Here is a 23,552-nt window from a genome sequence, read left to right as displayed (position 1 = left end):
GTTGAGACCTCACAGAGAAATGTGTGAAAAACAAATAAAAAACAATGGCCTGCCTCAAAGACAGGCCCATAAGCAATTTCTACTTCACGTTTCACTTTTTCGCAAATTGTGACACATTCACATTATTTATCTAATTGTATATTTTAAATGTGTCACATATTTTTAAACTTGGAATAGGATATTAAATACAGGGTACAATTAGGAATACAATTAAATTATTTTATTGCATATATAGCTGATTGTCATGTTGTGAGGTAAGTGTCTAACCCACGACATACAGAATCAGTTCTTAGACAAGGGCGAAGTTTAAATAATAATTTATTAAAGGAGAAACTAAAGGAGCAGCATAAGTCGCTGAGTTCTTCCGACAGGGATCTGGTGCGGGAATCTGCAGACAGAGGCAGTTTAGGTCCAGCTCAGAAAAACAACTGAGGGTTTGTGGGTTGAGAGGACTTAAGGTTGGTTTATGCTTGACGCGTCCGCGAGGTCCACACGGCTCCGCGCGGAAAAGTTGCGTCATTTTAACAACCACGCCCCTCCACCGCGCCTCTGCACGGCCCAAACTTTCCGCACCGCGCACCTAGGAAATTTTCTAACCACGCAGACGTGGAAAAACATGGCGGACTGGCAAGAACTAGTATGGCAGAGGTTCGTAAATACAGACATTTGGGGTTTGTCCTTTTTACTGTACAGCACCTTGGTCAGCTGTCATGCTGTTTTTAAGTGTGCTACAGTATATAAATAAACGTGGTATGGTATGGTAATGTATGAAAGGCTTGATTAAGTGATATCACTCAACTGGAGAACAAGAGCCAATAACTAAGTATGAAAAATAACATTTTTTTTAACCATATGTTGCAAAAATGTGAACCTTAATGGACTGCTTATATCGGAGATTTTTTATAAAGTCCGATATAATCTGATACAGTGTTTTTGGGCTCATATCGAATTACTTTCGATATTGATATCGGAACGGGACATCCTTAATTGGAGCCTCATCCTATCTGTCCATGTCAGACACATGACCTGCCCCTCAACCACGTCCCCCTGGCGCCATTTTGGGTATATGACTCACATTGCTAGGGGAAGCCGCAGCCGAAGTTGAAGCAGCACAAAAGAGTCATCAGGATGGATAAAAAGTTAAAGGACGAACGCATCTTTTACAGGGAAAAACTTGTGAAGGATCGGTATTTTCAGAAATTGTTTACAATCGTCGACGTAGATCCCTACGACCTCAAAGGAAACAAACGGAGCTCAGATGTTTCATTACTGCTGAAAAGATATCACTTGAGTAAGTGTAATACTACTTCAACATATTAATAATCTATAATTAATAATTAATAATAAAATAATAATTAATAATAAAAGTAAACGCAAAAAGTAGCCGTACAAAAACATTACTCCACTAACACAAGCGCTGAGTCAGGTTTTCTTTTTTGGATGGGCCTTAATTAAACAACTTAATATCTATAAGTCAATACAAGCAGGTACAGAAACACCTTCATACAGAGGTCACATTTATGTTGTCTTTTTGACTGACAGTTAAAAAAAAATCAGTCTTGATCGTTTTCCTCGTCATTTTCATTTCTCAAATAATAATACATAAAACATTTCACCTCCGTTGCCCGAACGCACTCTCTCCTGCTCTGAATAGGCCACTTGCTTGTGCATGATCAAATGTCTCTACAAGGGCTTGCTCAAGAGGCAACAGTGCCTGATACCATCACCTGACAAAGATCGATGGCCCCATTGACTTGCATTCATTTTTTTCCTTCTTTTGGTGACCCATGGTCCAAAAGCAGATGGGCGTGACTTAGGAGTGAGCACCACCTCACCCCTGCAGTGGTCCTCAAGGGATAAACCATCAATCCTGCTCAATGGTCAACTTTCCTCGCGGGGTCACCCATAAAGACAGTGGGAGGGTTAATGAGCTAGATCCAGCGCCAACCTGATGTGACAGTGTGAGCGTCCTGTCACAATGTCCCGATAGATAATGCGCCCTGGCTATTTGGCCAAGGGGATGTCCCTTTGGCTGACTGGTTAGAGCGTATGACTCTCACCCTTGAGTCTGGGGATCGAATCCCGCCCGGGCCCTCGTTTATCCACCTTGCCACACTATATTACACTATATTGACTCCAAGCGTATCAGGACTTATTCTGAGCGGAGGGGAAGGAGAGTGCTGATTGCTCACGCAGTCAGGCAGATGCGTCCTGTGCACGGCCAAAGTAAATTCTCAAAGTGATGCCATCAAAAGAATATAATTAACACAATCAGTCATGTGTGCTCATTTTTCTGGTATTTTTTTCACACTTGACACGCTTTGCCTCAGCCAAGCTCAATCCTGTGCAGTGGTGACTGCCTCTCTGCTGCTGCTATTTGCTACTTTTGCGGCAATTACAACAATTTGATATTTATTAGGGATATAAGAAGATATTGATAGACATTCACACGCTGGTGGGGATGAGCTACAATGTAGCTACAGCTGCTGACAGCAAATCCACATCTACCATTAGAGCAAGCCTCTGATTGGTGGGTAGAATCAGCCCACATGGGCATAAGCCAAGGATGTGTGGAATCAACCGGGCCAGGCTGAGGCCGACTGGGGCTACCCGGCCCGGGCCGACCCGGTACTGATGGGAATGGCCCTCAAGTGTCTTGTCCAAGGACACAATGCAGGTTCAAGCCCTGCTCAGTTTGTCGCTGTCGCCCTACCAATTATGGGGTGAGCACTTAACTCCAGTGCCACAGTTTGTGTATTTTTTTTCTTTTGGTGCAATTCTAATGCCGACCACTAGTTTACAGCAGTGTGCATTGGATTGTTTCCACCATTAAAATGTGAATCCCTCTATTACTGTTCAGATACCTGTTAACATGCTACATATCAGTTTGGACTGTTTGTTGAATTTTCCTACAATAAATTTTGTCTAAAAAACCGCTAATAATAGCTAGCTGAATGTATTGCAATATAAAGTGGTATATTGTATCGTCTCCCCTGCATCGTGATATGTCTTGTATTACCAGAATTGCACCAATACACATCCCTAATATTTATTTATTGGATACAATTCGGATCACCTTCAAAACTCAGTCCCAAGTCCAGCGGTTTTAAGGCATTTGGGGCTGTAACGTCCAGCAATGGTCAGTTTAGGTACAGTTTGACCATTCAACATCTGGTCAAAAAGGAGACAGCTCTGAACACAGATAATGAATTGTCAACAATAACATTCTCTCCTCAAGGTCCAATCTTTCAGGATTCTTCATGCCTCCATATAAGGAACACTCGCAGCCCGGATTAGTTGCTAAATCAAAGAACGATTTCCTAAATCAGATATGAACTTCTACAACTTACAAGCTAGATAATCATTAAATAAACGTTTGTTTATTGCTACTTATAATAATTATAATATAATGAAATGTTTTATTAATCAGTGCTCAATGATTGAAGTTGGAAATGAATGTTATGTTATTATTACAGTGATTAAAATATGTTTCAGCATGTTGATATGACAAGGTCATCACCATTTGCACTCACACAAGAAAGTAAGGTTAAGTTAAACTCATGACACATAAATTGTCCTTTTCCCCAGATCAGAGCGTCCGGTATCAAGGAAGGCGTGTTTCTGAGATTCTTGGTAATATTCCTCAAACTTGTCAACCTCTGGTTGGCTACACAAATCATAACATGAGAACATTAAAACCAGATTACTCTGGTGATTCCTCAGTTCTAGAGAAAGCTTCAGACCGGCCATCTGAAGCAAACCCCTCTTGAACCCATCAAAGCTTTTGACACGTCAAAACCTTTTTGCACCTGCAAAGCTGACACAGCAAACAGATCCTGCAGAATAAGCTGATATTGTTCCGAATCCTTAAAGAGTCCCAGAGGTGCGGTTCCATCCATCTGTCATGACCCGAGACATCTCTGGACTGAAGAGTCGGTGCCAAGGTATTCTACAGCCCTTCGGTGCCAAAGGTCAGCCGACCTCTCTGACCTTCGGATCCACCAAGAGGGTCTCAGAAAACGGTTGAAGCAGACACACAGATAGCATCTGATGTGTTTTGATAATAATCAACTTCATAGCTTAATGTTTATGTTTATTATGTTTATTCAATTAGCAGACGCTTTTACCCAAAGCGACTTACAATTTCTAACCTGTAGGGCATGTTGTTAAAGCAAACCAAATTATTTTGCATCCAGAACTCAGCTCTCCTAGAGACGGAAGTTCTGACTAACACCACATTCACACATAGGTTCATACATCACATTTAGTTCCATCCATCACAGTAAATGTTTAGTTAACTTGAAATGTTTTAATTGTTGGTAAAATAAATTCTTACTTTTATAAATCTGACTCTTTTCTGAATCAAAACGAAGTGTGTACAATCCCCTGATAAAGCAAGAACCCTTGAATCTTCTGATAAACACACAAAGACCAAGCAGGGTTGATATTTAGATAGAGTATCACAGCTTATTGGTCAAAAGTAGAGGTAATATATATTGAGCTCTTAAAGCACTCAATTTACCAAACCCTACAGGGCCAAAGCAACATAGACTTTTTATTAGATGTGCTGAAAAAAATCGATTCAAGTCTGAATCGGGATTCTTATTTATGAAGATTCAGAATCGATTCACAAAGGTTCAGAATCGATTCCAGGAACTGAAATATTTGGCATGTTACAGGTTTGAGATGTACTTTTTTGATCTTTGTTAGGAGAGCCAGTACTCAGTTTACTTTTGTGGTCCGATAAATTGAGATGATTTATGTTTGAATCTGCTGATAAGAGGGCACTTGAATGTAATTTTTTCCATACTCAGAAATTTTAGATATTCTCATATTTATTTTCTAAGTTGATAACTGAGTACTCAGGATTACTCATGTAACTTGTTTCTACACATACTTGAAAAGTATTTGACCGAATTACTTTCAAAGCTACTGTTAGGTAACTACAGATTTGTTATATTTTATAAGATAAGCAAAAATAAATGTTGCCTTTTGGTCAAAAGATTGTTTCTGTTTACAGTTTTAGAATCACTTTATTTTACATTACATTAGCATTTTTGGAGCATGACCAGTTTAAAGTCAAATAAAAATGTCCCATAGCTTTAACTAACTTGTACAACAAAGTAGTTCATCCTGGAGCTGACACTCTTTGTTAATACTGATTGTGAATCGATTTAAATTGAGAATCGATTCTCAATCGAATCGGCACCCCGAGAATCGGAATCGAATCAAATCGTGAGTTGCTCTAAGATTCACATCCCTACTTTTTATACTTTAGTAGTTAAATGAGTTCTTTCTGTCTTGAATGGATTATCATGTGTTTGGTTAAACGAGACTGTTTGCAAAAATTCTGTCCACAGAACCCACAGGAAAAAGGCTTCTGTCCTGTGTGGACTCTCATGTGATTGCTTAAAGTGTCCTTTCGGTTAAATCTTCGTCCACAAAGCCCACAAGCAAAATCCTTGTGTCCTTTGTGGTCTCTCACATGTCTGTTTAAATGTGTCTTTCGGGCATATCTTCGTCCACAGAGCTCACAAGCAAAAGGCTTCTGTCCTGTGTGGACACTTAAGTGGCAGTTTAAATCCTTATTTAGGCTAAATCTGTGTCCACAGAGCTCACAGGCAAAAGGCTTCTGTCCTGTGTGGATTCTCATGTGGTCATTTAAATGTGTCTTTCGGTTAAATTGTCGTCCACAGAGCTCACAGGCAAAAGGCTTCTGTCCTGTGTGAATTGTCATGTGTTTGTTTAAATTGGTCTTTTCACTAAATCTTTGTCCACAGAGCTCACAAGCATAAGGTTTATGTCCTGTGTGGACTCTCATGTGGCTGATTAAATATGATTTTGTCTTAAATCTTTTTCCACAGTCATCACAACTAAATGATTTTTGTTCTTTCCGGACTTTCCTGCATGAGTCCACATGTTGCTTCATTTTGACACATTTCTTCCTAACCAAAGAACCTGAAGACCTTATTTCTGAATGACTTGTTAGTCTCACATGTCTCTGGAGAGACCCCTTGTAAAGATAATTTTTACCACACTCAAGGCAGCTAAATGTTTTGTTGATCGTCTTAACATCTGACTCAGAAGGCTTGCTGTCATCCCAGTCACTGTCTCCGTCTCCATTTTCCGGCCCAGATTCTGTCAGGTCAGAGTCTAGGTTCACGTCATCATCTTCTTCATCATCTCCACTGACTTCAGTCTCTGAAGAATCAGATGTCTGTTCATTTGGGTTTACATCTGGGTTTATGCTAGTTTCTGCTTTCATCTGGTCACCTGAGCCACTGGTTGGAACACCTCGCTCTTCTATTTGCTGCTGATGAAGCTGTGAGAACTGAGGTTTCCCTTCATCATCCTCACTCTTTATGGAAACTGCAGTGCATGGAAACCTGGGAGCATCAGTCTCCTCTTTCAAATGGAGCTGGTCTCCCTCCAGATTGGTCCAGAGTTCCTCCTTTATGTGGAGGTGTCCTGGGTCCTTCTGGTCCACACCAGCACTCTGTTCTTCGGGAGCTTCTTCTTTAACCAGCACCATCTGTTGATCATCTATAGGAAACACAGAAAAACCTGATGTGAATCACAGACTGTTGTAACTTTTTATCCACACATATAACAGTTGTATTGATGCTTTAGGTTGGTGGGATTAGAACCGATTCAGAAAACAGCAAATCACCTTAGAACCACGTTACTTGCAAATTCAAGGAACAAGCCAGCACACGCTGCGATTTCTCTCAACCTTAAGGTTGGTTTATGCTTGACGCGTCCGCGAGGTCCGCACGGCTCCACGCGGAAAAGTTGCGTCATTTTAACAACCACGCCCCTCCACCGCGTCTCCGCACGGCCCAGAATTTCCGCAACGCGCACCTCGGAAAATTTCTAACCACGCGGACGGACGGACGCGGAAAAACATGGCGGACCGGCAAGAACTAGTACGGCAGAGGTTCGTAAATACAGACATTTGTATGATTCAGCTCTCAGAGATCACCGTGATCAACATGTTGTTAATAATTCTTGGAGAGAAATAGCTCGCACTGTCGGAAAAGACAAGAACGCTGTTAAAAATGCTGGAATGCCATGTTGTAAACAGTAATTTCTACTTCTACCATGGTGTAACAAAGTTGCGTTGTTATTTTTTTTAGTAATTGTTATTCGGATTCAGAAAGGTGAAGGTCCACTTGAGGCTCACGTCATACTTTTTAAGTATTCACGGTAATACCGTATACTGGGGTAAAATTAAGTGGAAGTTAGACGGTATTCAAATTTGGATACCGCCCAAGCCTAGAGTCCAGAGGGGAAAACTGTGTTTTAATTAAGTGATTTTAAATTATTGTTCGGTTGTAATTCCCCTTTTCTTTTGTGCAGGCAGGGACAGGGGGTGGTGGCGGTCCCGTTTGTGCGAATGTCACTATTGCCTGGGAAGACTTTATTATATTATTGCACTTGTTTCTTTTTTTGGGATTCATCACCCCGTGTGTCATTCCCTCCTACAGCTAGTCTCAGTCCTGCAAGTTATTCCATGTGTGTCTTGTTTTTAATCAGACATTTTTAACCATATATATATATATATATATATATATATATATATTAGATTGTTTTAAATAAATCAATTTAACTTTTGGAACCACGTCTTATGCCTCATTTAGTGGAATGAACCTACTATGTGCTTTCTGATACTTCCTTGGGTGAAACTCCCAAGGTTGGCGTTGTTGACAACTGTTGGCTGCTCCCTGAACAAAGTGAAAGGTTACAGTGTGCTTGGAGCACGCCATATCTGTAGCTCCCTCGTGTATTGCCACAATAAGTAGGGCTGAATGACTTTAGGAAATGATTCTATTAATATTTTTCTATGAGAAATTGCGCTTTCAGTTTGATTCATGATTAAGTTTTTAAATAAGGTTTAACACATTCACAAAATAGTCGAATAAAACATGATTAAGTTTTTAAATAAGGTTTAACACATTCACAAAATAGTCGAATAAAACATGCCACTAAAACATTAAAAGCTATTACTTTTCCCTCATTATTATCCTTTTTTTTAAGTTCAATCGTGCTTGTGAAGCAACTAGTGACTTTTATCTAGAGAGGCGCTTTATAAATGTTTTTGCCCTCGTGGGCTGCCATACAACGGTGGGATTTCTGAGACCTCTGTCCGCCCTCGTTCCCTCCCATTGTTCTCAGGCTAACATTTAGTTACGCTCACGTCGTCTGTAGAAACAAATGTACATTTAAATTCAACCTAAAAAACCTACCAGACATTTCCTTATGCAGGTCAGTGCAGAAAGGGAATAGCGCATGCGCAGTGTTGTGGTTGACTTCTTTTGGTGTTATGGCGGCTGAAAAACAACTTTAGGTGTTTTAGCGCCACCTCTCGGTCTAGAGTGGTCACCGGAAAATCTCTGCTCTATTTTCCATTCAGCTTTATGCTTCTAGATCCATTAAACTACGGATAAAAACATGAATTTAACGGTAAATATGATTTCAAATAAATGAAAAAAGGACGATTAAGAAACAAAGAACATGAAACTGTAACACAACAAACTATTTACTTTAGCTATACATTTTAAACCAATTACATATTTATGTCTTTGTGACATTCAGGTTTCCTTAAAACACGTTTATTTTCTTGTACATTAATAATTGAATACCAACACCACCACATTCTTTGGTGCTGAATAAATGAGAATAGATAACAAATGTGTTATTATTATTATTCCTGTAAAATTAGCTCTCTTAGTGGAACCAGGGTAGGAAAGTTCGTTAGAAATGATATAGTTCAAAGTCAGGTTCGTACATTTTAAAATGTAGTACAGCTCATAGCTCAAAACTGAACTTCACAGCTCCAAAAATGAAGTAGTTCATAGAAAACTTGTTGTTTGAACCTTAAGAGGAATTATGAAACAATCTGAAGGAAGAACCAGGCGGAGTTAAGAAACAAGGATGTAGAAGAAGGAGATGTTTCCAATAAAATACAAGATAAATGTGATGAAAACGCTAAATGCTAAATACTCTGAACTGACGTAAAAAAAATTCTAAAAACAGAAATAACGTCTTCCTGCTTTCCTATTGAATCTATTTATGTATTTTTGTATTGAATTTTTTGCCCATGAAAAGTTTTGCTTCAATAACTAAACAAAAAATCTCGCTTTGCTGCGTATTTTGTTGACAATATTAAAATAAGGTTGGAGGTTCATCCTTTCTATTTGTCTCTGGATCAGCTGATCGTGTGTGTGTGTGTGTGTGCGTGTGTGCGTGCGTGCGCGCGCGCGCGTGTGTGTGTGTTTTGGTTTCCTGCCAGGTTGAGACTCACCAGAAAAACCCCCACTGAGTTCCGCAATGGCAAATAACTTCAAATGAATTAGTACAATTAAGTCTGAATCTATGGTTTTAATTGGGACTCTCGTGTGCTCTGCTGCCATCTAGTGGACATAAAACACCCCACATTGTTGCCAGTTAAAAAACATTTCAATGAGCGGCTAAATAATAATAATGATCTGTACTTTCTCGCTTTTATAATCATTAATTCTTCTTCTCTTTATTTTATTTTGTTTGTCACGTTAACAGGAAAAAGTTTTTAAACAACAAAGATAACATCATGAATCTCAACCAAAAAAGGAATAGTCAGAAACAGTGCTTACTTTGGCCAACCCTAGATTTTTAATTCATTATATACAATTTAAATATATTTCTTTCAAATAAATAAAACAAATCATTCATGTTTTACACATACTTTTCACATTATGCTTTAAATTTTGATGTAGAATTAAATTTCTTCAAGTCATCATTGAGCTCATTCCATAATTTCACACCAATAACAGAAATGCACCTTGGTTTAACATTTAAATGCTTAAAACATGAATCTTTATGCTTTTATTGTGAAAGTGGGCTGGTGTGTTTCCTGATCAATGTGGGCAACAGAAACCCACAGTGCCCTACAGATCGATCAGACGTAAACAAAGGCGCTAATCTAACTTAAATCGTTTCGTATCATAGTTGCTCAGTTATGTTTTACCAGCAGTAAAAATGCAGGCTGGTAAAAAGGGTTCGGCTAAAAAGTCGAGGACCACCCCTGGGACTCCGGTTGGAAACAAGACCTTTGAGGCGGAGCTCATCAAAGCTCAGTTCCACGAGGTTTGTGAAGTTCCGAACTTATCCGTTTGATCTTTTTTAACACCGATATTCCCGTTCCCCTCAAATGGCTTCTGTTAGCTAAAAAAATTAAACAAAAAAATTAATAAAAGAAAAGAATTAAAGCTACACAGAGGAATTGTTAGTATTTCATTTAGAACGTACAAACGCGCAAACCGGAAGTGTATCATTAATTGCGCAGTTTCTAATTATCGCCATTTTTAAATGGGAAATAATCGATGTAAACAAATTTTAACCAGTTTTAGGTCGATTTATTACACGAACTCCGGCCAGACCTTCTTATATTAACTTTGATGGAAGCAGATGCTAAGTAGCATTAGTCATTGTTTAATGGAGCTGCTCGTGACCAGGGCTCGTGGCAGGCCTGCGTGTCTCTGCTAGTCGGGAGGAGTCCAGAGGAAGAGAAGCAGCTCGTCAGCCCCCTGGCTAGAGCCGTGCTCAAGCCACAACGGAAACTTTTCACCATTTTGTCCCGGGACAACGTTCTCCTGAAGGTATAATTTTATCGGTTAGTGTGAAAAAATAATTAAAAATAATTAAAAACAAGATAATGAAACTCATACAACTGCTTTGTGTGTTTTAGCAAATTTATTAGCATTTCATTACCATAAAATAGTCATTGTTGTTTTCTAAAATAAATTAACACACACGCGAATCACTGTTTAATTTAATCATAATTTAGTATAAACATATTTGTAAAATGGGGTTTTCTTTATTATCTGTAAATAAACCTTTTATTTACAGATTTGTGAACCGGGAAATCCTAGAGCAAAGAAATCCGATCATCTTCCCATGTTCTACAAGGTAGGGACGTGTGGGATCTGTGAGGACTTCTACCTACAGTGTGTGATTTGCTGATGTCGGCGTCTTGAGTAGATCACCGAGGCTGCTAAAGCCTTGCTGGATGCAGGAGAGGAGATTCCTTGTAACCTGATGACCGAAGTACTGAAGTTCATGCTGCTGCAGATCAAAGCCAGCGACAAGCACAGGAGAGGGAGAGCAGGTGAGTGGTGCTGCAGCTGATGTTTACTTCTCATGGTTTATGCATGATGGCTCACAGCAAGAAGGTTGCAGGTTCAAATCACGGCTGCAGCTTTAGGGTATTCTCTTGATGCATGGACTTCCCCCACTAACCAGTGTAACAGAATGAAATGACTGTTTCCCACCAAAAGTCATTTTCCCCCTCTCCTCTGACACAGAACTAGTCTGCATGAGATAGGGCCTCAAGGTCTCATGCATTTGTTATAAACTGCTTCTTTCCAGCTCAAGAGAAGAATGAAGAATGGACTCTCTCCTTTTAATAAGTCAAAGAACTCTATTTTAATAAAGCTAATCAAAGTGTTAGTCAATAAATAAGATGTGACCAATCTGTGAAATCAAAATATTAATTACTTTATTATAATCCTATAGAATATAATAAGTAATATGACTTTAAATGTTTCCACTAGGACTGATCTCACGTAGCATTGAAAGACATGACACATTACTTTCACTGATCCAATCAGAATCTGACAGATCTGACAGAGGCGTGGTTTTGGTGGTGTTTGGTAAATCTGTCATCTTTTCATTCGACCATAAACCAAAACTTCCGAAGTATAAAACTATGCCCACGTCATCTCTAACGCCAGTTCAAAGCGTTCTAGAGAAGTTGTCGGAGTGACCAATCTGTAACTTTCCTCTTCAGCCAAAAGAACCAACGACAAGCTGGATAAAATCTTTTGCTGTTCCACCTGCTGCAACGGTTCCTTTCAGAATAAAAACTATCCAGCCTAGTGAACTAGACCAAATTCTTGCTTTGCAAAGTTTGGTCCAGGAACGCTCCACTGGAACCTCCGCAGCCCCTAACAGCATTCTGGCTGGCCAATCACAGCTCTCTAGAGGGGTTTCAAACACATAAAGAGCTGTGATTGGTCCATAATGGTGGGCCAATCATAGTGCTCTATCTGCTTAGTGAACAAATCACAGAGCTTTATCCGCTTTGTGGGCCAATCAGGGCACTCTATATGCCTGGTGGGTGGGATGATGCAACAGAGTGAAACAAGAGTATGTCACATTCATTGTCCAGTGGAATGCGGAGATCATTTGAAAGACAACGGTAGAACCCGCCCCACAACCGAGAGCCGTCAATGGAGCGTGGCCAGACTAAGTAATACATGTATTTAGTCTGGCTTGCCAGGCTAAACAGAACCATCAAGACCCGAGGCTGGGTTTAAAAAATTAAATGTGGATTTCTGGAGCTCCGATCACCGTCAGAACCGACCACCAGAAGAGACGTGCGGCTCAGCGGGCCAGCTGGTTTCCGGGTCGGAACCAGATCAGAACCGCCGCCTGGACCACCAGGAGAGGATGCGCGGTTTTTAAAAATACCTGCTCTACTGTCTCGCTCGTGTCTGGGTCAAATCCAGCTCACAGAAGCCCGCATGAGCTCCAGAACCGGATCACAGGCGCCTCTCTCTCTAAGCTAAGCTACGTTAGGTGAACGGATGTCAGCGAGCATGAGACCGCTGACAGACGCTCATCAGTATTAATATTATATTAACTGACCGATACTATTTTAATAGTCTGGTACACGATAGTAATCAGTACAATATTGTGTTGTTCGCACACGAGTTTAAGCTAACATGGTTAACTCACCAGACCCCCCCTGCTAATGCTCCTCCTTAATCTCTCTGCTTTGGCCGATGGTCTCTCCCTCTGGTTTGTCTCTGCTCTCTGGGGCGTGCAGCAAACTCTTAACTTAATGGTTTTGGTCCATCATGACTCATGAGTATAATTATAAACAACTAAAGTTTCCTCTGTGCCATTGCCGCCATTATAATCTGTTTTTTTTTCTCTGGATTAAGCTAACAGGACTCCCTCAGATGACGTCACTTGGTTTGGCCAAAAGAACTTTCTCACAAAAAAGACTCTAAAAGCCTGAATAATTAATGTTTGTGTAAAAAACTGTTTAAAACGAGTTTCTGTTTGGGGGCAGCAGTAGCTCAGGTGGTAGAGCGGGTTGCCTCATGATCGGAGGGTCATGGGTTCGATTCCAGCTCCCGCCAGGGGCATCCTGCTGTTGTGTCCTTGGGCAAGACACTTCACCCAACTTGCCTGTGTTAGTGGTGGTCAGAGGGGCCGACGGCACCAAATGGCAGCCTCCCCAGGGCGGCTGTGGCTACAAGTAGCTTACCATCACTGGCAGTGTGTGAATGTGAGAGTGTGTGAAAGCATCTTTGGGTGTCTAGAAAAGCGCTATATAAGTTCAATGCATTATTATTATTATTATTATTATGTTTCTCTAAACATCGGTTCATGGGAGTCTCTAACCTGCAGTTTGCTCTTCAACACTTGTGTGCTTGTCTGTATTTGTCATCAGATGATGAACCAGACGCTGGTCCTCACCACTACATACTCTTGGTGGGCTTCTACCAGCCACGGCTGATTCCTCTGCTCGATGAGGATGGTGTACACGTAGCAAACATCTTCCAGCTGTGCCCAGAGCAGGCTCAGACCCGTGCAGAGGAGCAAGGTCACCGCTCTGAGGAGAACCGGCCGAGCACAAGAGCTCCTCAAGTTCTGGAAGCAGGTTAAGACTCTTCACTACTTTTGGCTTCGTACACCTGTCCAGATCTGATGTTCTCATTCACTCTGGTGTTTAGAGATGACTCTAAAGGTGAAGCGGTTCTGGTCAGGTCTAAGAGCAGCTTTAGACAGCGGGCCACCAGACTCCAGGCTCCATGATGTGGTTCAGCTCAGCTGTACTGTCCCAGATCTCGCATCCTCTCTTCAAACACACGACTCTGATGCAGTGGTGAGAAGAGCCTCACATACGAGTTCCAGAGGTGGAACGAGTACTAAAATTTCCTACTTAAGTACGAATACCAATACTTTGATAATTTTTTACTCAAGTACAAGTAAAAGTACTTGCCTAAATTTTTACTCAAGTAAAAGTAAAAAGTATCGTAAACAAAATGTACTCAAAGTAAAAGTTACTTAGTTACATTTTTGTCAGTGTAAGGATGGCTACATCTAAGTAGTTCAAAATCACAATGCCAGTTCACAATTCGCTCGGGTGTGCACACACACACACACACACACGAGCACACACACACACGCACACACACACACACACAGCAGCATGTTAGAATCATTTGAATGACTAATTTAACTACACTGAACTGCTTTAGTAATAATTTAATCTCTTATTCTGGAGTAAAATAAAGAAACAAGCTAAATGATCACATATGTGTGGCATCGAGGAGCAACTTGAGTTCAAACACAGGGGTGGAGCACAATGTTTACACCTGAACAGTATCAGGATGTTTTAACTCACAGAGGCCTGCAGGTCTTCTGTTTTATGAGCAGAGCGCTGAGAATCCGCTTGTTATGAGCGCTAAACGTTATTTTGCCGCTGCCGTGCGGAGCGACAGGGAAACACGTTTCAAACACGGAACCGAGTCCGGCTACCGAACCGAGCAGAATTCTGATGACGTCACGCCGGTGTGCAAAAGGTGCGGGATCCAACCCACAGGAGAGGAGGTAAACAGCGAGTTGAGGGACTGAACTGGTCTTTGAGCAAAAGTGTACACCCCCCCCACCCCCACCCCCTACGGTTTAGACGCGGCGCTCATGCAGGTGTCTCTTTCCGTTCCGACGCTGCTACACGTAATATTTTTAATTTATTAAGCCTACAATTTATTTTTACTCAGTAACGGATATGATTTAAAATGTAGCGAATTACAATTCTTTTTTTAAAACGTACTCAAGTAAAAGTAAAAGTACAGACTTTAAAAACGACTTGAAAAGTATAAATACACAAAAAAGCTACTCAATTACAGTAACGTGAGTAAATGTAATTCGTTACTTTCCACCTCTGATGAGTTCATAGATCTCTTCTTAGGATGGATTTCTAGAACTTTGCATTAAAAAGTCATTTTTCTTCATCGCGTTTGTGGGTTTCATGTTTTCAGTTGAACCTGGGAAGCAGAGTCTTTGGAGGCGTGGCTAATCTCATCTACGACTGTCTGGACTGGCGTAGACAGTATCAGCATTACAGGGACGATGTCAAGCTTCTGAGTGTCCCCTGTGTTGGACGGGACTCCCAGCCTGAACAGGTGAACATGTTAGAAAGTCCCTAACCCTACGAGGGTTCACTCAGTTCTTAATTATCCAGATCTAACCTAAAGTGTGCCCCCTAGTGGATGTCAGAGGTAAGCCAGCTGTGAGCTCGTCAACAACAGCAGTTTCCTTTGATCTAACTGATGCTGTTCTTCCCTCTGAGGAGGATTAAAGGTTGTTTCCCTTAAGTAGAGATGTTTACCCATAATGCTCAGCTCCAGCACCAGCTGTCAGCATGGCGGCTGAGGGCTGGTGGTTTGGGTTGACCGTGAACTCTCCTATAGACCTGACAGCTGTGGCCAGAACCCAGGAGAACGATCAGAGTCCAGAGCTTAACAACGGGGTGCTTTTCCATTTTTATTTTTGGTTTTTGTTTAGCGAATGTTGACCCAACGTGGAGAAACTGCTGTGTTTTCTCTATAAATGACGTTAGATTTGACTAATTTTAGAACCTGGTAAATATTTGCTAGTTTTTCTTATGTCCTGTAACCCTAAAAGAGTGTTTTTATTTGTTACCGTGACGGTAGTAAACCTGTAAACAGGGGTAGCTTGTAGTTGTTGTCATATTTGAACCATTTATTATTGTATATTTTTCATTTAGATTTGGTGTCTTTTATTCAGCTCAAATGTTATTTAAAAAGATCATTTTACCTTTAAAATACCAACTTTAGCAGAGGATGGTTTCGATCCATCGACCTCTGGGTTATGGGCCCAGCACGCTTCCGCTGCGCCACTCTGCTGCGGACCCCTGATGCAACTCCGCTTCATCATAAGCTGCTAAAGAGGCCCCCCCACCCCACCCCAAACACACACACATACACTCACACACACACACACACACTCACACACACACACACTCACACACACACACTCACACACACACACAGCTCATATAGAATCATCCTGATGACCTGAGGCTGATCTGTAACAAATACTGAATCCAAAAGTAACACGAGCTTCTGTTTGTTCCAGTTCACTAAAACCACTCATCAGGCCTCTTTAGAGTCGACCGTTCTGCCGACCCAACACACCAAGAAGATGAACAGGGAACCAGCCCCACCAGAACCTGGTGAGCCTCACCTCTCTGATCTCATTCTGCATCTTTTGCTCTTCTTTACTGCCACTCTTAAGTTTTGTCCCAACAATTGATTCAGTAAAACCTGAATATCTTTTTCCTGTGTGGACAGAGAGCAAGCTGCCTCCTCTCTGTGTGGACAGGCGTTACTATAGCAACCTACTGGACCAGGTTCCCCCTGAAGCCTGCACTGTACCCTTTATCATGAACTGTATGCTGGAGCAGGTGTGTGTGTGTGTGTGTGTGTGTGTGTGTGTGTGTGTGTGTGTGTGTGTGTGTGTGTGTGTGTGTGTGTGTGTGTGTGTGTGTGTGTGGATGAAGAGGTGATGACAGTATGAACAAGCACCTCCAACTTCATTTCCTGTGTGTTTTTTTTTGTGTCCAGGTGGTCCTCACTTTGTCCCAAACACCAGAGGAACCCAAACCGGTCAGCGGTGGCCCCTGGTTGGACCCCCAGCATGCTAGCTGCATGCAGGAGAACTTCCTGCCTCTTCTACACACCGAAGACGAGAGGAACCAGCGTTTAACCGACGTCCTGACTTCAGCACAGAAGGAAGAAGACATGAAGGTATAAAATGAGAAGTGTTGCTCCTTCAGCACAAGCAGCATTGGTGGTTCAGTGGTAGAATTCTCGTCTGCCACGCGGGAGGCCCGGGTTCGATTCCCGGCCAATGCAGCAACTTCATTTTTCCCCGCCGAAGCTCTTAACACGTGACGTGAATTTTAGCGAGGAGCTCAAAGCCCTGTGTCCTTCTATCAAAGACCTCCTCCTGTTGTTTACAATGACTACGGTGCCTGTCCTGCAACATAAATGCAGTAGGCGTGCCGTTGCTGGTGTGTGTGTGAGACATGAGTGTGTGTGTGTGTTTGGGGGGGAGGGGAAACACTCACTCCAAAGAGCACACGTTGTGTAAGAGGACGTGGCTTGTTCTGTTGCTTCTACATTTGAATGTGAAGTGAGTTCAGAAAGGCTCCCAGCAGAAGGAGACTACCTAACTCTGAAATGTTTAGACTCGAGACCGTGGAGCTGCTGCAGCTGCAGTCGTTTCTCACAAAGCTGAATCAGAGCGTAATACAGCCGTGTGTCCAGCAGAGGGAGCTCAAGTCAAGGTCAAAAGCAGCAAATACACATGACTGCTGCAGATTCTCTATGTACACAAATACAGACTGACTAGTACGGTGGCCCTGAAGTGCAAATCACACCAACAACTCACTAAACACAACTACAAATTGAGAAGCACACAAACAAATAATGGTCACACAAACAAATTAAGAAAACACACAAAAAAACAGAAAAACAAACAAATTAAGAAAACACACACAAATTAAGACAAACACACACAAATTAAGAAACCGGAATGGTTTGGTACCAGTCAGCAACAGGAAACATCAGTGATTAACCGACTGCGATGTTTGTCTTGTGACCCGGAAGTACTCTATTTGTAGCGCATTTTCCAAACATGAACATTAGCGGTGACCACATAGCTGCCGCTATTCAAGAATATTTTGATTCAGGACATACATACGATGTGATACTGGACATGCGTAAGTCTAATCATGACATTTCAATTAGTATGCATACACTGAAGACGCACCTGAAGGAATCTGGAGGCAACTACTCTCCACTTCCTGATGTGAGGCGTGCCGTTTTGACCGAGCTTTGAGGACCAGGGCAATTGTTTGGAAATCGGACCATGTGGCAAGTTCTCAAACAAAAATACAAGCTGCGTATCAAGCGTGATGTAGTTTTGAGGCTGCTGAGACAACTGAATCCTCAAAGAATTGCTTTGAGAAGTCAAAGGAGGTTCACAAGATGCACGTATCACTCCATGGGGCCCAATTACATATGGCACGTAGATGGCTGTGACAAACTGAAGCCCTTTGGCTCGGCCCTGTCAGGATGTATAGATGGCTTTTCAAGAAGAACTATGGGGCTTGTGTGGAGCAACAAACAACAACCCGGCTGTTATAGCTCAAAATGATATAAACTGTGTAAAGAGTAGGGATGAGCGAGTACACCACTATCTGTATCTTTACTCGGAATGGGCGTGGCATAACCCGGAAGTGGGCGTGGTTTAACATGAAGTGGGTGTGGTTTACATCAATGTATTATTTTAAATCTGAAATTGATATGGATCGATCAGAAGTTGCTATGTGAATTGTTTATTTGAAAACTATTTACAGAGCAGCCTCAGAATAGAGATTAAATATTTTTGATCACAATAGTAAAGAAACTATTACAGAACAAGTTTTTCAATAAAATCAGAACATCAATATTTGAGTGCAAGGATTAATACATCTGAACTCATGCAGTAGGAACTAGGAAATATGAAATGCTAGAACCAGACACAACTTTATGTATATTTTTTATTTTAATTTGATTAAACTGATTTTTTTTCTTAACGTTCTTGGCATTTTGCCCCCCCACAAAGTTAAACAAAACAATGTTGATTAATGTGTGTGTGTCTGAGAGAGATAGAGAGGGTGAGAGGGAGAGAGATGGAGTTAAAAAAAATATAAAACCCGACCGGAGCGGAGGTAGTGAGTTAATGCAGCACGTCAGCTCTGTCTTGTCAAATGCATCATGTACAGTAAGTTACGACAAAACTAACTTGAAATATTCAACTGAAAAAGAGGCGAGCTGAAGAAAACCTAGGGAAAACTGAAGAAACGTGAGCAACAGTGAAGCAAGCACAGCAAGATCCGTTACTGTGTGTGTGCGTGGATGAGCCGGACGGACTGAGCTCCCGGCCGACTAGAGAGTTTTGTGTGTAGGGAGGGGCGGGCGCTCTATGTGACTGGCCAATCACAGAGCATGAAGACAGTCAGTTACCCAATGAGGATTTTCCTTCAGCACGATTACAGATATTTCCGAGGTTTACTCGTTCCATGCTCGTATTCGTCAAAAATGCTTTATCCGTATCCGAGTATCCGGCTCATCCCTAATAAAGAGTCTTGGTGTGATACCAATGAGATTACGAACAGACCTCGGGACAGAGAATGGGACTATAGTACCCTCCGTGATGCGCACACAGACTTATGCTGGATCGCCAAGCCACAGTTACGGATCATCTACTGTCTGGGAATCAGCGCATCGAGTCATGGTGGTCTTATTTCAGCAGAGGAAGGTGGGTACATTTGTGTCTGGTAGATTTAGGTTATATTCAGAGTTAATCAGATAACTTTTACATGCATTTTAGCGTCCTGCTGGACGTGTTGAGATGATTGAGATAAGACGTTAACGGCTATTGCAGAAACTCCTACGTCTTTATACTCAAACGCACACCTGCTCAGATTTAATCACGCCAATACAAAATGGGGGTAAAAGTAACCCAGACCTAACTCTCTCTCCACTCCTCACACCCAACACACAGAACAAAGTGAAAATCATATAAAGCAATTTGAATAAGAACATTACTGCAGGGCCGCTACAATATGTATGGCAAACATAAACATGACTTTATTATAGACATCTATTTATGGCATGTATTAAATTTGACTAAAATGTAATAGTGGATCATTTATTTAAAATACTATAAAATGACAAAGAACAAAACTAAATTGATTATTAATTATATACCCAGGTCTCAGTTTTGGATGGAGTTGTTTGGAGATGTAACAGAATGAAATGACTGTTTTCCACCTAAAAGTCATTTCCAATCTTTCCTCTGACACAGAACTAGTCTGCATGAGATATGGCCTCAACGGCAGCCTGCCCTCGGGCGACGGCCCCGGCAACGGCAGCCTGCCCTCGGGCGACGGCCCCGGCCCCGGCAACGGCAGCCTGCCCTCGGGCGACGGCCCCGGCAATGGCAGCCTGCCCTCGGGCGACGGCCCCGGCAACGGCAGCCTGCCCTCTGATTAGTATAAAATAAAGTCTTATCGCTTACCTTTTGTGTACTCTATATTCAACCTCCCTCTACTCCCCCACTATCCAGATGTTTGCCAACATCAGAATTTAGCCAGTCCCTATCAAATAAAATGTGTTGGGCCTAGTCCAAAAAGTAGACAAGGTTTCTTCCTCAGAGACTAAAGCTTTGAGATGGTTCCACAAGAGAGGAGCCCCATAACTGAAATGTCTGCTTTTAATTATAACTCTTCTAATGTCCTAACAGTAATCACACTAATCCAGTCTTGATGTGATAAATGCATGAACTAGTTAAGCATCACTACTGGAAAAGATGCTTCTAATCTTAGCAATATTCTGAAGGTGGTGGTAGGAAATCCAACAAACCTCAAATGTGGGATTAAAACGAATTGACTTGATCTAATTTAACATCAATGTTCATTACTTGGGACTAATTAAATGCCATTCAGATCAGGTGATAGACTAAGCAGTTTCCTTTCCAAAAGTTTTGGTTTAAAGATGAGAACTTAAACTTGGCTATCCGGTACCTGTCTGCTGCCTCCGGAGACCCACAGACCAGCCACGCCCTGTAGGCCTCCTTCTTCAGCCTGACGGCTCCCCGAACCTCTGGTGTCCACCAGTGGGTACAGGGCTTGCCACCACGACTGGCACCGGCCACATTGCGACCACAGCTAGCAACAGCCGCCTCAACATTTGCAGAGTGGAACAAGGCCCACTCGGAGTCAATGTCCCCCACTGCTCTCGGGACGCGGTCAAAGCTCTGCCGGAGATGGGAGTTGAAGACCGTCTTAACAGGTTCTTCTGCCAGGCGTTCCCAGCAGACCCTCACTATGCGTTTGGGTCTGCCAGGTCTACGCGGCATCTTCCCCTGCCACCTGATCCAACTCACCACCAGGTGGTGATCAGTTGACAGCTCCGCTCCTCTCTTCACTCGGGTATCCAAAACATACGGCCGCAGGTCAGATGATACAACTACAAAGTCTATCATCGACCTGCGACCTAGGCTGCCCTGGTACCAAGTGTACCGGTGGGCATCCTTATGTTCGGACATGGTGTTCGTTATGGCCAAACTGCGGCTTGCACAGAAGTCCAATAACGAAACACCACTCGAGTTCAGATCAGGCGGGCCGTTCCTCCCAATCACACCCCTCCAGGTCAAGCTGTCATTGCCCAAAAGAGTCAGGTTTATAAAAGAATTTATTTTACCAACAATTAAAACATGACAAGTTAATTAACATTTACTGTGATGATGGAACTAGATGTGATGTATGAACCTATGTGAATGCGATGTTAGTCAGAACCTCCGTATCTAGGAGGGCTGAGTTCTGGATGTAAAAGAATTTAGTTTGCGTTAAGCTATGAAGTTGATTATTATCAAAAGCACATCAGACGCAATCTGTGTCTACCCCAACCGTTTTCGGAGACCCTCTTGGTGGATCCAAAAGTCAGAGAGGTCGGCTGACCTCTGGCACCGAAGGGCTGTAGAACACCTTGGCACCGACTCTTCAGTCCAGAGATGTCTCGGGTCATGACAGATGGATGGAACCGCACCTCTGGGACTCTTTAAGGAGTCGGAACAATATCAGCTTATTCTGCAGGATATGTTTGCTGTGTCAGCTTTGCAGGTGCAAAAAGGTTTTGACGTGTCAAAAGCTTTGATGGGTTCAAGAGGGGTTTGCTTCAGATGGCCGGTCTGAAGCTTTCTCTAGAACTGAGGAATCACCAGAGTAATCTGGTTTTAATGTTCTCATGTTATGATTTGTGTAGCCAACCAGAGGTTGACAAGTTTGAGGAATATTACCAAGGATCTCAGAAACACGCCTTCCTTGATACCGGACGCTCTGATCTGGGGAAAAGGACAATTTATGTGTCATGAGTTTAACTTAACCTTACTTTCTTGTGTGAGTGCAAATGGTGATGACCTTGTCATATAAACATGCTGAAACATATTTCAATCACTATAATAATAACATAACATTCATTTCCAACTTCAATCATTGAGCACCGATTAATAAAACATTTCATTATATTATAATTATTATAAATAGCAATAAACAAACATTTATTTAATGATTATCTAGCTTATAAGTTGAATAAGTTCATATCTGATTTAGGAAATCATTCTTTGATTTAGCAACTAATCCGGGCTGCGAGTGTTCCTTATATGGAGGCATGAAGAATCCTGAAAGATTGGACCTTCAGGAGAAAACATTATTGACAATTCGTTATCTGTGTTCAGAGCTGCAGGCTCTGAGCTCCAGCTGGTGGGATGGAGGCAGGCTGATTTAAAGGTGACACATGCAGTCTCGTGTCTCCTTTTTGACCAGATGTTGAACGGTCAAACTGTACCTAAACTGACCATTGCTGGACGTTACAGCCCCAAATGCCTTAAAACCTGCAGTCAAAGAGAAAAGAAAGACAAATCACCACACAAGTCACTTTTTGCAAAAAGGACAGACGCTCAAAGCTTGAGGCTTACAACTGCAGGTATTAGGTGAATGATAAAATCCCTAACAGTTATTAACAGGAATGATCCCATCCGATCACCGGATCAGAATCTGGGCCTGATCATGATTTTAAATGATCATAATCAGATGGAAACGGTTGGATATAACCTAATGACTAATATAACTTAATGGCAATGGCTCAGTTTTTATTTTAACCAGTGTACAGTTAGTCCTAGTCGCCTTAAAGCCAAACACCGTGCTCTCCCAGTTCACTGCAGCAACCTGGACAAAAACACAGCCTCCTACATGCGTGCACTGTCGTAATCCTTATAGCTCGGCATGTTCATATACTGCTTAAACAATATGAATTACGAGCAACAGGGTTATGTTCTAACATCTTCATAATATTAAAACATTTATCAATGTTCTTCCTGTATTACTGATGTTTTGGCAGCTAAACTAGGAAAATGACAAATACAGAAAGTTAGAAAAAAAATTCCAAAAATATACAAATTTGGGTGTTTTCTACTTTTTCTTATTTTAATGCATTGCTGAAGTATTGGAACTTGGTATCAAAATCTAATGACTCAAATTGGAGACAAAAAATACAAAAAACAATCCGAACATCTCTAATCTTGTAATAATCTACAAACTCAAACACAATAGGGATTTTTTTTGGGACTTTTATTGGGAAAGTACAATTTAGCAACAAAAAAAAATATTTTTTACCCTCCCATCTTAATTTAATTACTAATTTCTTCACAGAATGACCCACTGGATCCCAGTCCTAAAGCAGAGCTCAAGTAGGTATGCTTCATAGCAAAGCCAGAGGACACCGCCAGCCCAGCAGTTGGTCTCTGTTAGGTGGAGTCTGCTGCTCTCACATCAGCGTAACAGAAAGAAGCTGACCCACTGAGGG

At 41.8% G+C, this 23,552-nt stretch overlaps 2 protein-coding genes and 1 non-coding gene across 4 annotated transcripts; 2 read left to right on the top strand and 1 right to left on the bottom strand.

Moving 5' to 3' along the window:
* Positions 1-4,080: 4,080 nt before the first annotated feature.
* On the bottom strand, positions 4,081-8,311 carry LOC107380976 (zinc finger protein OZF). 2 transcript variants are annotated; one of them, XM_070544251.1, is made up of 3 exons: positions 8,247-8,311; positions 6,274-6,543; positions 4,081-6,201 (listed from the first exon to the last, which is right to left on the bottom strand). In XM_070544251.1, exons 1-3 carry the CDS (start codon positions 8,251-8,253, stop codon positions 5,282-5,284), a joined length of 1,197 nt encoding a protein of 398 aa, XP_070400352.1. In that variant the 5' UTR covers positions 8,254-8,311; the 3' UTR covers positions 4,081-5,281. The 2 variants fall into 2 exon arrangements, with proteins under 2 accessions (XP_070400352.1, XP_015807900.3); XM_015952414.3 differs by having other exon boundaries at positions 4,081-6,543.
* A 1,601-nt stretch (positions 8,312-9,912) lies between these two features.
* LOC107380978 (sperm-associated antigen 17) lies at positions 9,913-23,483 on the top strand. The gene is made up of 11 exons (XM_054743216.2): positions 9,913-10,125; positions 10,494-10,637; positions 10,888-10,947; positions 11,020-11,146; positions 13,502-13,711; positions 13,785-13,936; positions 15,096-15,239; positions 16,216-16,312; positions 16,431-16,543; positions 16,704-16,886; positions 23,399-23,483. Exons 1-11 carry the CDS (start codon positions 10,018-10,020, stop codon positions 23,438-23,440), a joined length of 1,380 nt encoding a protein of 459 aa, XP_054599191.2. The 5' UTR covers positions 9,913-10,017; the 3' UTR covers positions 23,441-23,483.
* On the top strand, positions 16,924-16,994 carry trnag-gcc (transfer RNA glycine (anticodon GCC)). Its single transcript has one exon. It is a non-coding gene; the product is annotated as a tRNA-Gly (tRNA).
* Positions 23,484-23,552: the final 69 nt, after the last annotated feature.

The sequence above is a fragment of the Nothobranchius furzeri genome, chromosome 14, assembly GCF_043380555.1.
Source record: "Nothobranchius furzeri strain GRZ-AD chromosome 14, NfurGRZ-RIMD1, whole genome shotgun sequence".
Lineage (NCBI taxonomy): Eukaryota > Metazoa > Chordata > Actinopteri > Cyprinodontiformes > Nothobranchiidae > Nothobranchius > Nothobranchius furzeri.
The sequence above is the reverse complement of the archived record's forward strand: the minus strand, read 5'-3'. Positions and strand labels throughout refer to the sequence as shown.

Excerpts from the sequence above, each read along its gene's own strand:
- LOC107380978 (XM_054743216.2), top strand. The coding sequence starts at position 10,018 with ATGCAGGCTGGTAAAAAGGGTTCGGCTAAAAAGTCGAGGACCACCCCT. Across the intron at positions 10,948-11,019 it reads ATCTTCCCATGTTCTACAAG|ATCACCGAGGCTGCTAAAGC; the intron begins GTAGGGACGTGT and ends CGTCTTGAGTAG. Across the intron at positions 16,544-16,703 it reads TGAACTGTATGCTGGAGCAG|GTGGTCCTCACTTTGTCCCA; the intron begins GTGTGTGTGTGT and ends TTTTGTGTCCAG.